Raw genomic sequence first — 14106 nt, forward strand, 5'->3', positions numbered from 1 at the left:
TTCGTGACGTCGCTTTATTTTATTTAAGATTTTTCAATTTTGAATCCCACTGGTTCGGATTAAAATTTACTGAGGCACGCGTGTTGTTCGGTTGAAATTTTGTCAAAACAGAAAGTTTTGTTTTTTCTGAAGGATGGCTGCTTTGGTTGGAAGACTAATTAGTTTTTCAGGTAAGGCCACCAGTAAAACACGAATCACCCCTGCTGACCGTAAATAAATAAAGATGAATGACAATAATGGGTCTGTCTGAACTCACCAATGTATTTGCAATTCTGCTCCGATTAAGTCAACGGATACAATTTCACTAAATACGATTTGTATTGTATTTATTTTCGAAATGTCTGTTGCTTTATAAACAAGAATGTCCTAGTGAAACCTTCTAGGTCGAAACAGTGATCATCTTTCGGCAGACAGCTAGTAAAATTAACATTAGGCATATTTTTCTTCATTTTATGCAGATTGGAAAGTTTGTTATTTGCAAAAACGTTTTTTTCGGTGAATGTTAATTGCATGGATGATTGCAACACCTTTCATGCAGTAATGCATTAACCAATTTTTCTTGTGCAAATAGTATATTTTCGCAAAACTGCTCTACACAGGACATTGTTTTCAATCTTGACTAGCCTATATTGATGTTAAATTTTGTGTTTTTGGTTTTCAGCGCCTTCAATAAGGCATTTCAAGGCAGCACCATTGGTTCATCACCAGGTATCATAGCTGTAATTAAGGGGCCCAATGTTTAGGCTATATACAGTTTTAACAGCCATCTGCCAGTCTGCGGAATATGGCAGTTCCCAACGAGATCTTGGTCGTGCAAGACTATTTTTTTTGTTTGCACGCCCAATTTTCGTGTGCAGTCACAAAAATTGGGCGTGCAAACAAAAAAAGTTGAAGAGTTGGAGCTGCCATACTCTGCAGACTGGGCAATCTGCATGTTTTTTTTTCTGCCTACAGACATGATTTTGAAGTTAATATTTTTTATTGTTATATATAAAATGAGTAAGTGGCTGTGTTTATAAGGTAATTATCAAATATATTTTCATTTGCAGAGGTGTTTACTGACTTCAGTGAGTATTGTTAGCAAAAGGAGTTATGCCAAAGAAGTTCACAGTCGTGACAAACTTCATATGAATATTGGGACGATCGGTCATGTTGATCACGGGAAAACAACTTTGACTGCTGCTATCACCAAATGTAAGACATGCCAAGATTATTATGTGACATATGTATTGTGTTGATTTTTAAAACCTTTTGACATTCGTAAGGAAGCATATAAAAAAAACAAATAAAATCCATGAAAAACATATCTTTAAAAATAATAATGAATATATGCAGATAGATCCAGGCAATAGCATATGCAATATGCAAAGCTTGTGATCATCTGGAAACTGGAATCAGTATAAACCTGCCACATTGTCAAAACGCTTTAGGATAAAATATTAACATTATTTGATACTTATCTAAAGCAAAGATCTGGATACTTTTTCCTGTTTGAGGTTGGTGTTTGCCCCAAATGTTGTATATATATATTAGTCACACTTTGTGCATGTTTGAGGCAAGTTTTTGAGAATTCGATAGCTTGGTCAAACAGACATTTTAATGTTCTACAATATTATCACTCAATCATTTATTTATTTACAAAATGATAGACTATCGTTTGGGGTCTCGTACCTTAAGTCTATTATTCTAGTACTGGGTTTTGTGATTAACTTTTATCTGTATTCTAAAACATTGTGTTGGAATTCTACTGAAATTATATTTGTTTTATTTTTCCAAATCTAACTTAAATTACTGTTTAGATCTTCATGAAAAGGCTGGTTCCAAGTTATATGCCTATGATCAAATTGACAATGCCCCTGAAGAAATAGCTCGAGGAATTACCATCAATGCGTCGGTTGTGTCGTACGAAACTGCTAAGAGACATTATGCTCATACAGACTGCCCAGGACATGCTGATTATATAAAGGTGATTAGAAACCAACCCCATTTTTTACCCAAAATTGGAATGTATGTAAATTCTATTATTTGGCTGTTTTTCATATCAGGCTAGACTTGTGCATACACACTTAATTTAAGTATCAAGGGGTATTTGTGAACAAGAAAAATATTTGTGTCATAAGCAAGGTTTTGAAGTTTTGCCAGACACAGTTTGACTTCTAGCATAAAAAGAACTTACACAAGCACCTGCTTTTACCAGAACATGATAACTGGAACATCAAAAATGGATGCTGGCATACTTGTTCTTGCTGCCACTGATGGAACAATGCGACAGACTAGAGAACACTTACTACTTGCGAAGCAAATTGGAATTCAAAACCTTATCGTTTATATGAACAAGGCAGATATGGCAGACGAGGAAATGATTGAGTTGGTAAAATCACTGCTTGCCAGAAAATAGTTTTGGGTTGAACAAGGACAGTTGTAATGTGTTTCTTTTGTATTTGAAGGTTGAAATGGAAATTAGAGAGGTTTTAACCTCATACGGATTCAATGGAGATGAGACTCCAGTTGTAATTGGTTCCGCCCTTTGTGCATTGGAGGTAAACAGAATTCTGGAAAAGAATTCATAAATTCAGATGGTGTTTAAGCATCACTATGCATTTTTAGGAAAAAAATCCTGAAATTGGAGTGGAGTCCATAGAAAAACTTGTTGAAGAAATTGATAAACTACCTGAACCCAAGCGAGATCTGGACAGCCCAGCAGTCTTACCTATTGAAACAATTCACAAAATACCTGGAAAGGGTGAGTTACTAATTATTAGGGATGCACCGAAAGTTCGGTTTGCCGAATTTATCATCGTTGCATGCAGAAAAAAAAAATAATGATTCGGCCGAAACCGAATGATTATAAATTCCATAGTTTCGGCCAAATTATTTTTTTTTTCTGCATGCAACGATGATACGCAAAGTTTAGTATAGGTTGGAATCATTGTTCAAACTGTATGATTGTGTTCGTTTTATTTGTTTATGTCACCGAAATAATGAAAATAAACTTTAAGCAGTTTGTACAGCAGTAGAGGTTATTCTTTAAGTGCAAATAAAAGGATGTATGATGGGATGAGATGCAATCCAGCACATGTTTTGTTTAATTTTTTTGCGATTAAAAGAGATGGATACCAAAATTAGTTTCGGTTTATTCGGCCGAATTTATATTCGGTTTCAGCCAAATAAAAAAATTGCTGTTTCAGTGCATCACTACTAATTATGCGATTGCAGTGAAAATACAAATTTTTTTTCCATGCAACTTTACCTTTTGAGGGGGGTTGTAGAATCTATGGATGTGCAAACACAGAAAAGGCATCTGTAAATTATGTAGTGACATTAATAATTCTAATTACGGTATTTAAAATATGCACAGTTGGAATTTTTGCAGTAGCGGCATCATTATGTTTTAATGTTTTGTGCAGGAACTGTTGTGACAGGATGCATGAGTCAAGGTGTTTTTAAGAAAGGCGACCCCATGGAAGTAATCGGTTATGGCAAAACATACAAAGGATCTGTTGCAGGTTGGTTTCTTCAAACCATGAAATGTCCAGTGTTGTGGTTGTGTTGCATCCTTAAAGTGCCGTTACCACATATTTCAAACTATGCTTTAACTAGGAACAACCTTGTGAAATGGGATTTCAAAAAAATTGCTTTGTGCAGGACATGTTGATACTAGTTGTATGGGACTGTGTTTTAAGTTTTTTCATTTGTTTTTCAGGCATGGAGATGTTCCATAAAACGCTGGATCGCTGCGAAGCTGGTGACTCAGCTGGAGTTCTTGTGAAAGGTGTGAAGAGGGAAGATTTAAGACGAGGCATGGTGGCTGTAGCTGCTGGAAAACTAAAAGCTGCAAGAAGCATTGTTTCACAAGTACAAGTTTAATTTGTTTTTCTCGAAAATCATGAGGTAACAATACAGTATTCAAAATACTGCAGAAAAAAATCCCACTAAAAATCCATCTGTTAATGTGTTTTTTATGATTTGTGTAATTAATAAAAAAAAACTTTCTGTCTTCTAGTTTTACCTGCTTGGGCCAAAGGAAGGTGGACGCGTCAGACCTCTTCCCAATGAACATTCAACAATGTTGTTTTTCAAGACATGGAGCTGCGTGTGTCGTGTCATTATTGAGGAGGGAGATGTGAGTGGAATATATCAGTTTTCTGTGCATAAAATAGGTTTTGGGTTCACACAACTGTACTGACAGAAAAAAATACCAGTTTATTGCGTTTATAAATGTGTTTGCCAAGTGCACTTGTAAGATGGTAGCTGGGATATGAAACGTAAAACCATCCATTTCCTTTTTCGCCTGTATGTGTTCTGAAAGCTGGTTACTTCAGTACTTTGTTTTGTATTCTTAACACTAAATTAGTTGTTAGAAGCCAAATCAATTATAAAAATGTAGAAACAAACACAATGTTATTATACCTATTATTAATTGTCCTTTTTTGTACTTCAATCGCCGAGAATCTGGATTATAAATAAGGAATTTAGTTGATACTTACCTAACAGCACAGCTCGCACATCCACAACTACCTATACCGAATGCAGAAAATAAGTAACTCCTATTGATTTTTTGCTTTGATCAGGATCTGGTGATGCCAGGAGAACAAGGAAAAATTAAATTTATGATTCGTGTTCCCATGGTGATGATAGTGGGCGACCGATTTACGTTACGAGAAGGGACCAAAACATTGGGCACCGGCATTGTCACCGAAGTCAAGGAGGCAGACAAGAAAGACACCGTTGACATTTTCCAAGTCATGTTCGACGAAAAGAAGCGATTAAAACGTCTCGAGAGGGAAAAGAAGAAGTGAGAGTTGGCGAACCCTCGATTTTAAAACTTTTGACTTGTTCCGTTGAGAGTCGTGTGACGAAATAAAACAAAATTCTCATTTAACAATAGTTTTATGTTCCAATACCTGATTCATAAGATATCTGTACTGTACTTATGTTGGAGTGTTCCGACTTTCTTGCGAATACAAAATCTGGCGCCAGGTCTCCATTTTGCTTGTTACATACGTTCGTGTATATTCGATTACTACGCGTTTTGAAATAAACAAATTCGTGTCATTTGTGACCAGGCTTTACGAGAAGCAGGTTCGGTGCTCCAGTGCCCATGTGACGAATCCACGGGACCGTGAACAAAATTGATTGCTTAGAAACTGAGGAATTTATATAGCGATGGGTGTAAGGCCCATACAATTTCATGTGATTTTAGGTCCTTAAACCGGCACGTCGTATTCTCTCGAAGGCCCTGTTTTTTTGCAAAGCGGCTATTATTCCCATACCATTTGAAATCATTGCCGGCGTTTGCTGTTGCAAAATGTTGTGGAGAAAATTTAGATAATCGCAGATCGATAATGGATGTAAAACAAAAATTTACAACATATAATAACGCTGAAAAAACGTTTGTTCAATTTGCTTTCATTTGAGACATCTGCTTCAATCCAAACTTCTGACTGGACATTACGTACCTACCTGTTGCAGTTTGGGATTATTTCAGGTTGCTGGCGATAAACAGCATTTTTTGTGCTTTACCTGCGATGATGATATTATCCGAGACTGTTATGCAAATGTTAAAGACCGTTTACAATTGTAACGCACTGAAACACAACGAAAAGCACCAGAGGAGAGTTAATTATTTCTTATTATTACGTTTCGGTGATTGGATGTTTGCAAAATAAAGAGAAATTCCCTCTGGAACTACTAGAAGAGAAAAAGAACTATTCGTCGTTTTTGTGGTTTGTTGCTTGATTGTGGCCGTTGTTAGCAGGTTACTGTAGTAATTTGGTGTGGTATCGTCGCCGGGTTGTTCAAACTTTGTCGTCAGAGCCATCAGACTGAATGATGTCGGACACAAGTGATCTGGATCGGCAAATTGAACAATTAAAGCGATGCGAAATTATAAAAGAAAGTGAAGTGAAGGCCCTTTGTGCGAAAGCCCGTGAAATCCTTGTCGAAGAAAGTAATGTGCAACGGGTCGATTCACCAGTGATTGTGAGTGCAACGAAAATCGTCTTTTGTGTCTTCTAACGTCTTGCTATTTTCAATTTTTCGTAATATTTCATTTTACCCTAACCTTTAACCCCATTACTAGTCCAATTGAGTTATACTATACTATCTCCTCCCATCTTCCAAGCACACTGCTTCTGGGATTAGAGTTTAGGTTTTTTAGGCTACCAAAAGATCCATATATGGATGACAAAGACATGCATGATTTTGTTCAATCTGAAAAATCTTTCTGAAAACTATAGATCTCCTGAATAGATTGTAATGAAATACATAGGCCATGTGTTTTTTTATCTGTGTAGGGAATTTTGAAATATGAGTTATACAGACGTGTTGGCACAACTGTATCCATAAATTTTCAAAAATATTGTTTAATATTTTATGACTTTTTTTAGGTGTGCGGAGACATACACGGTCAGTTTTATGACCTTACCGAACTATTTAAAGTTGGCGGTGACATGCCTGACACTAACTACCTTTTCCTCGGAGATTTTGTCGATCGTGGCTTTTACAGTGTAGAAACATTTATTTTGTTGTTGGCGTTGAAGGTGAAAAAATTATTTTGTTTATTTGAGTATTTGAAATAAAAATATTATTCTTTGAATATTTAGAATGATAAGTGTGGTTGAGATAGTGTGATGAGACCTGTAGCTCGCTTTAAATATTTACTTGTTTGGATGTGTCTTGCAAAAACTAATTTTTTCCCAACGATGTTCTTTTACAGGTGCGATACCCTGATAGAATTGTTTTAATAAGAGGAAACCATGAAAGTCGACAAATTACACAGGTGTGCATTCTTTTTTTGGGAATAATAGGTTTATTTCACAATGCTTTGGAACAATTAATCAGAAATAAACCAATTTCAGTGAAATTGCATGTTTGACTGTTTTTAGAAAAACATAATTATATATATATACTATTTTGTTCAATATTAAATCTTTGTATTGTGTTTTTTCAGGTGTATGGATTTTATGACGAGTGTCTTCGCAAGTATGGATCCATTACTGTCTGGCGTTACTGCACAGAAATTTTCGACTATTTGAGTCTGTCAGCTATTATTGATGGAAAAATATTTTGTGTCCATGGAGGATTGTCTCCTTCCATACAAACACTGGATCAGGTTTTCATCACATTTTAAATAGTTGCTTGTGACAAAATGTTATTGCTATCCAGGAGGGGTAGGGTCCTGACCCCCCTTGTGAAATTTTTTGGTCTGTTTTGATAGCTAAACAAATTAGTCAAAATCCGCGTGAAAAACAGAAAATTTCTTTAACATTGACCTTAAAACCCCCGCATCGTGCTTGCATCCACCATTATTTCCAAACAGGAAGCATTGTTACCGAACACTTGGCATTGTTACGAAACATGTTGCATTGTTACGAAACAAGTGTCATTTTTCGTTTACTTGCGTGAAAGTCAATTAGTTTAGTTGTTAAACATATTACCAATATTACACATGTTGAAAACAACATTATATGTATAATTATATGCACATGTATTTAAAAGAAATGTTCAAAATATTGAATTTGCCATTAATAACAGTTGGTTGCAAAACTATTCACAATTAGTTGATTCAGTAACATTTTTTGTTAATAGATTCGGACCATAGACCGCAAACAGGAAGTCCCTCATGATGGACCCATGTGTGACCTCTTGTGGTCAGATCCAGAAGGTAGGTTTTTGTTATTGTGCACCTTTTATGATTTGTAAGATAAGTTCACTTGTTTTAGTATTACAATTTGGTATATTAAGATTGGTCCAATTTGGCTTTCATAAATGATGTAAAAATATACTTTGACCACAACTAAAAGTGTAACTTACAGTTTATTATGTGCGACCAGTTGATAATGTTTTGGTCTATCGTTTAAGTTTTATGGACTGGTAAAAGACGACATATTTGAAGATTGTGTCATGTTAACAACTTGGGGACAAAGATTTTTGTGTTTAAATTGAGTAATCTCTCACAAGCTGTGTCTCGCACAATATGTATGATGTAAACTGTGTAACGGTTCGTATCTTAAGTTCTTTAATTGTTTGACTTTTAAACTGAACACAAGTGAATCAGTTGTCTTTGCAAGGGCTGTGTTACTGTGGTAGTACATTTCAAAACAGTTGCTTTTTTTAGACACCACTGGATGGGGAGTAAGTCCCCGTGGGGCGGGATACCTGTTCGGTAGTGATGTGGTATCCAACTTTAACCATGCCAACGATATTGATATGATCTGTCGGGCTCACCAACTCGTTATGGAAGGATTCAAATGGCATTTCAATGAAACTGTACTCACTGTGTGGTCTGCACCAAACTACTGCTACAGGTTTGTACAGATTTTTAATTTTATGCAACAAATTTATACACTAGCAGTGTGCATTAATGTCTGAAACTGGAATTTAGTTGTGTTTATAGTATGTTAGTAAAAAGACCTGTAGAAATGAAAAATAATTGGATGGGTCACATTTAGTGATGTCTTGCGCCGGATCCGGGTACCTGGACCCGGCCGGATAATAGACTTAATTTTACCGGATAGTTGGGAAAGCATTTTTGTTCTAAAATGGACGAACATTTCGTAAATTACTCGTTTTTATGGGACCCAGTCTGTGATACTTGCCAACACTTAAAATTTTTCTGTTGCTTGTTATAAAAGTTTTTTTATGACGTGTTATACCATATTAATAAATGCCCATGTTGATTTGTTCCACTCATGACATGCTAACCTTAACATAGCATTCTGTTTGGCTATCAAACATTTTTGCCAAACCGATAAAATACACGAATCGGTGTCAAAAAAAAACAGACAGATCCAAATCATTAGGCCGGATTTGATTGACAACTATTCAGATCCGGCCGGGCCGGATAATTTGGAACTGGGTACATCACTAGTCACATTGCAGTAATGATGTTTGTGCTAATTTGCAATCAACAAAATAAGTTTAATTTTAAAAAAAGCACAACATAAACTTTGTTGCATGATCAGTTTGTGAATGAATAGAACTTAGAATGCTAATTTTGCACAAAGTTTTGTGTTACATTACATAAGTGTGTTTTCTTTTAAAACGTTTGAAACCCCGCTTTTACAAGTGTAACTTTAAAACCCACTTTGTTTGTTTCCAAGATGCGGAAACGTTGCAGCAATCTTCGAGCTTGACGAGCACCTGCAAAAAGAGTTTATTATTTTCGAGGCAGCCCCACAAGAGGCCAGGGGAGTCCCCGTCAAAAAGCCCCTTCCTGATTATTTTCTATGAAGGGGTTGGCCAGTTGTTTTTATAAATAGTAGATTGAAATTGCCCCTATTATTTTCCTTGCAAGGTTTAGCTTTATGGCAGAACATGGGGTTCAAAAGATAGCAGTTCAAAGCCTGCAGAGCATTCTCCCAGTTGCGCATATTTAATAGGTTTCTTTAAGTGTTCTCAGCTTAAATGGTCCCTGCATGATTTACCACTTGCCCGACAGTATTTTTATATTTTTAAGTAAAACAGTACGAAATACATTTTGGTGTTGTTCTGTGCACAGAAATGTTCATTTCAAGGCCCTGCAAAAATTTCTGGAACGATTTTCTTGAGCTGATTGCAAAATTGTAACACCTTTTTTATGCGTTTATACATTCTTTGTAACAAAACCAATTTGCCTTCGATATGTGCAAGGTGTTGCCGGACGGTAGTAGAAATCTTGTCTCATCTCCACGGAGTTATCGCACAAACTTCTTGTACCTCCCCCAATGTACCGTGATTTTTTTGTAAGAAATACAAAGCTGTTGTCAATGCATTTAACACCGTGTTTTTAGTACAGTTTGATTCAAAGGTTTAACGAATAAAATTTTGCTATTTCAAATTACATAAATTAGTTTGTTCGTTATCACAGAAAGCTTTTCGGCGAGAATTATGACGATTATTGGGACTGGCACACTTGTTGACCAAAATGGCCCTGTATTTGACAGAGATACTATAAATGATGTAAAGATGAAAATTTCGGTGCGATATAAAACTGTATCCGTTATCGGTCTATTTTATTTCCACTCTTTAAGTGCTGATTTCCTTCTGTTAAAAATATAGAAAAAAAATAAAAAACATAGAAATGTGCGATTCCCGTGCTTTGATTTCTATCGTTGTCATGCTACGCAAGCTCAAAGGTTTACCGGGAATGCTGGTGGTCTTTGTGTACAGTCTGTGGCTCTTATCAGTACATGCGTGGCGCCAATACCAAACGAGGTATGTTGTAAAGAAGGGCGTTTCAGTAGCAACCTAACGTTTGTAATTGAAGATAAAAATGCAGGAAATTAACCAGGACGTGATCATCAATCTTCAAAAAAAGGTAGCCTAGTTTTTTTAATATTTTGTTTATCAAGCAAGACTTTTTGCTGTGTCATGTAAAGTATGTTTAGTTGTCTGCTACACATGACATGCAGAAAAGGTCAAATCTACGACATCAAATTCAGCAACTACGTGATGAAGATGGTATGACAAAAATCCATACACAGTGACTTGTCAGTGGAAAAACTAACACAAATGTTTATTTATATTTTAAAGGTTCTGGGTTGCGAAGAAGCAGAAGATTTAAAGGTAAAGGGAACCCATCCATATTTTCACCAGAAAAATCTTCAGATACAATTCCTGCCTTGCCTTCCAATGTCAGTCAAAAAAATTTTGATGATATGGAATGTATGTGTGGATGCCAGTCCCATCAATCTTCCAATATACCCACCAGCAATGGTTAGCATATCACAATCTACTATGTTGGTGTTAGACTAAACAATGTTTGACCCTTCTAATGCAGTTGTAGCCATTGTCTGTAATACATGAATGTTATGAATAGTTCAGAAAATGAATTTACTCATTACTTTTTAAAATTCTGAAATGCTGTATCCAGAAATTTTGTAAAATTCCAGGCCAAGTGAAAGCTGTGTTACCAAATGGTGATGAAACAACCAACCCGAAACCACTTGAAGTTCAAAATGTAAGCCCTGTTGATTTTGCTGGTGTGGGATACTGATATACAAGGGTAACCCAAGTTAATCATTTGCCATACCCGCTTAGGCAATATTTACAATGTTGCTGTTTAGTGTACTAATGTCATAAAGATTTATAGAAACAGCCAAGTGTGAAGCCAAATTTTCAGTGAAAGACATTTTAAAATAAATGTTTTCATTTTTAAACGAGTTTTATATGCAGTATTTTTTTTTATTGAACTTGCAGTTTAAACTCAGGTAAAGTTGGGTCATAGTTTATTTTGCGCGTTGGATGGCGCTAAAGAGTCAAAATGTTTTGTGGTGCGTTGCAGGAGCAATACTTCGAAACACATTTGTGTACTTAGTGACGTATATTTCTGGCGTATTGACTATAGGTGAAGTCATTTTCTATTTTCGGCTATAATTTACACTTCTTTTGTGTGAAGTATGCCGTAGTCCTTGTGGTAGTACCAACATACCCAAGCTGCCCGTGTTAACTGTCATTTGTTTGGCAAAACGCTGCCAAATTCGTCAACAATATTCGGGGATATAATTTATTGACATGGGCACGTACCCCGCGGTATAACGGTTTCTAGGCAACTTCTCCGCGGCGTCCCTTTTGTAATTAACTGTCTCGTTGAACTGCAACGTTCATAAAACAGTCGAAGGGATCCTTGCCGAGCTTCAGAATGACGTTGTCTGGAGGCAAACATTTCTCACAATTGGCTCAAAACATTCGTGTAAATCACGTTGAAACGTGTTTGGCGTTCTCCGCAGGTCAATTGTTTGCACTTAGTTGGCGCAATACTTTGCTTGTTTGTTTTCTTTGTATGGTGGACGCTTGCGACGCACTGTCGTTTGATGACTTTCTCTAAATAGCTTGTGGACGGAGGGCGTTTTTCACAATTGTCTTTTCCTATAATCTTTTAACGAGATTTTCGTTACTTATTTGGCATTTCATAGAAAATGGTGCGTTTATTTAGTAAACTTTTTTGTTTGTGCATCGCAAATTTTCTTTTATGCAAAGATAGTCCAGGTTTTTCTGTAAACCGTGTGTTCTCAAATATCATAATCCGCAAAAATGTTGCTTAATAAAAAAGTAATAAATAAGGTTCAGATTATATTATTTCGATGTTTCCAAGGTGAACCCGGAAATTACGAACTAAGCCATATTCGGGCAACTCTTGTCAGAACAAAAATGCGCGTGGGTTTATTTAATAAAGTGTGCATAAAAGCCGGCAGCTGATGTTGTATCTTCGCCAAAGATGGTCTTCGAAAAATGCCACGCTTGTTTACCTCCCAAACACGAGCAAATTTTTCACATACTTACGCGTTTGCTACGTTTTTGTGTCTGTTCTTCATTAAAGTTTACTGTGGTGATTAAATATGCAGCAAAAAATCGCTTTCGTTTCTCAAAACGTTTAAAGTGATTAGTTCTGCGATACCACAGGACCCCCCATGTTCTTGCAAGAAAAGCGAAACTTTTTCGCAGGTGAAAACTCCTTTTTACCGCAAATTACGGCTTGCACGGAAAAAATGCGAGTCGCAAGGAAGGCGATCTTCCCGCTTGTCTCTCTATTCAGGCTCAGAGCGTGCCGGGGTTTTCAAGCCAAGCGGAGCCTGAAATTTGCGCTTCGTGGGCCGCTGAGCCTTCGCCGATGCCTTGTTTGTAAACGCTTGGGTATGCATTACCGCGAAGACAGACGGACTGGAAAATTTCGAAAAGCTTTCTTACTTTTGCAGTAGCTTTCAGAACTGCGCAGTTTAGATGGTCAGGATATCACGAAGTTTCGTTAGGTTTAGTTGCAATTGTGAACCCATGCTTGAAAAGTTTTCTTGGGGTCGCCGCCAAATATATGATATTTCTAGTCTCTGGGTCGTTGTTTGAACCCTAAGCTGGTGAAGTTACCTTTTGTGTGCGTTTTGTTGGCGTAGGTTAAAGAGCAAACAGGCACATTCATTCGTGTTAGTGGTATGTGAAGGTCAGATGCAGTAGTAATGTCTGGTCAACATTTTTGTTTAAGTAGTGGATTGGAAGATATCGCAAATTTGCAAAAAGTCCAACAAACTTTCGTCTTTTCGTTTTGGGGATAAACTGTACAAATTGTTTTTGCGAAAAATTTCGAAATATTTACTTGTACTGAACTGATCATTTTTTTTATCGGCAACAACGTTTTCGTATGGCCTCCACATCCAGCCATGTACCAGCTGTTGAATAAAATCCATTTACGTCAATCGTCACTAACATGACCTGAAATATCGTAGTATGACATAAGTCATGAGAAACGCGCCGATCTATTCCTTCTTATCGGCAAGGTCGACACGTGACGTCACGGCTGAATTCTTGTGCACTGACGCGTAAAGCGTGTTGGTCTTTGATGATTCGCATTCTGCGAGTTCGCGGTTGATTGAATGCTCGCATCGTTTTGTTTTGCGTTTTTTACAAACCAGTCATCGCAAATGCGTGATATCAGTTGGCCAGCGGTGTTAGCAACGGCTGTAAAGATGATTCTTTTACAGCGAAATAAGGAAACATAATCTTATCTCTTTCTGTGATTCTAAATTCGAAATATTAAGCTTTACGATTATTGGTTACAGAGAAACTCAGACACAGTTTTTGTGAAAACGACAGCATGCAACATTTTTTAATTTTTTGGGTTCTTTTTTTTCGTGACGCCTGTGAATTTCAACGGGTTTGCAACCCATCCAAATTTATAGCGACCGGACTGTTTGCTTGCAAAGTGGACCTCAATATTGCGATGCCACGCGCCGAAGGCTCGTGATCAATAATTGAGCAATAAAACAAATGGCATTTGTTCTATCGTGTCAAATGCAATCATACATTATTGATCTATGTGGCGTTATTGACCTCGCTGAATTGGTCGCTCGTGTGATGGAAGCTAGATACTTATTGGGCAAGTTACATTCTACTTGCAGTTAAATCGCGTTGGTTATTAGCAATTTGTATGCAAGGTTGTAGATCTATTGGGATTACCCTATATGGTAATATAGTCTGTTGTTTGTGTGTAGTTTATCGTGTTTTCTTTACCTTACAAGGCGTATTTATTTATTGCTGTGATGAAAAAAATATCGCATTATGTACAGACCGACATGTGTTGGATCTAAGTTACTCGTGATCATAGTTCTCTTAACGTGCCTTTAGAAAACCTGC

At 36.7% G+C, this 14106-nt stretch overlaps 3 protein-coding genes across 5 annotated transcripts in view; all 3 read left to right on the forward strand.

The window, feature by feature from the left end:
• Positions 1-57: 57 nt before the first annotated feature.
• On the forward strand, positions 58-5055 carry LOC145889383 (elongation factor Tu, mitochondrial-like). Its single transcript, XM_082980335.1, has 11 exons — positions 58-170; positions 662-708; positions 1050-1194; positions 1800-1966; positions 2198-2371; positions 2448-2540; positions 2608-2743; positions 3408-3506; positions 3704-3855; positions 4004-4123; positions 4572-5055. Exons 1-11 carry the CDS (start codon positions 134-136, stop codon positions 4797-4799), a joined length of 1398 nt encoding a protein of 465 aa, XP_082836461.1. The 5' UTR covers positions 58-133; the 3' UTR covers positions 4800-5055.
• A 640-nt stretch (positions 5056-5695) lies between these two features.
• On the forward strand, positions 5696-9777 carry LOC145889384 (serine/threonine-protein phosphatase 4 catalytic subunit). The gene is made up of 7 exons (XM_082980336.1): positions 5696-5982; positions 6390-6542; positions 6719-6781; positions 6953-7114; positions 7591-7666; positions 8120-8309; positions 9105-9777. Exons 1-7 carry the CDS (start codon positions 5830-5832, stop codon positions 9232-9234), a joined length of 927 nt encoding a protein of 308 aa, XP_082836462.1. The 5' UTR covers positions 5696-5829; the 3' UTR covers positions 9235-9777.
• Positions 9778-10179: 402 nt separating this feature from the next.
• The window catches only part of LOC145888442 (uncharacterized), a 35075-nt gene continuing 31148 nt past the window's right edge, over positions 10180-14106 (forward strand). For 2 of the 3 annotated variants that reach the window (XR_014399436.1, XM_082979188.1), the window contains exons 1-4: positions 10181-10300; positions 10371-10443; positions 10516-10698; positions 10875-10942. Coding sequence is in view for 2 of the 3 variants with exons in the window: in XM_082979188.1 (XP_082835314.1) it covers positions 10256-10300; positions 10371-10443; positions 10516-10698; positions 10875-10942 (369 nt within the window). In the remaining variant the exon portion in view is untranslated. Of the gene's footprint in view, positions 10301-10370; positions 10444-10515; positions 10699-10874; positions 10943-14106 lie in introns of all 3 variants that reach the window. The other variant, XM_082979189.1, reaches the window with a different exon arrangement.

The sequence above is a fragment of the Ascidia mentula genome, chromosome 2 (assembly GCF_947561715.1).
Source record: "Ascidia mentula chromosome 2, kaAscMent1.1, whole genome shotgun sequence".
In the NCBI taxonomy this organism is placed as follows: Eukaryota; Metazoa; Chordata; class Ascidiacea; order Phlebobranchia; family Ascidiidae; genus Ascidia; species Ascidia mentula.

Bases quoted from the DNA above. Each gene is read 5' to 3' on its own strand.
- LOC145889383 (XM_082980335.1), top strand. From the start codon at position 134: ATGGCTGCTTTGGTTGGAAGACTAATTAGTTTTTCAG. The intron at 2,541-2,607 runs GTAAACAGAATT...ATGCATTTTTAG, and splicing joins CCGCCCTTTGTGCATTGGAG to GAAAAAAATCCTGAAATTGG. The intron at 2,744-3,407 runs GTGAGTTACTAA...TGTTTTGTGCAG, and splicing joins TCACAAAATACCTGGAAAGG to GAACTGTTGTGACAGGATGC.
- LOC145889384 (XM_082980336.1), top strand. From the start codon at position 5,830: ATGATGTCGGACACAAGTGATCTGGATCGGCAAATTGAACAATTAAAG. The intron at 7,115-7,590 runs GTTTTCATCACA...TTTTGTTAATAG, and splicing joins CCATACAAACACTGGATCAG to ATTCGGACCATAGACCGCAA. The intron at 8,310-9,104 runs GTTTGTACAGAT...TTTGTTTCCAAG, and splicing joins GCACCAAACTACTGCTACAG to ATGCGGAAACGTTGCAGCAA.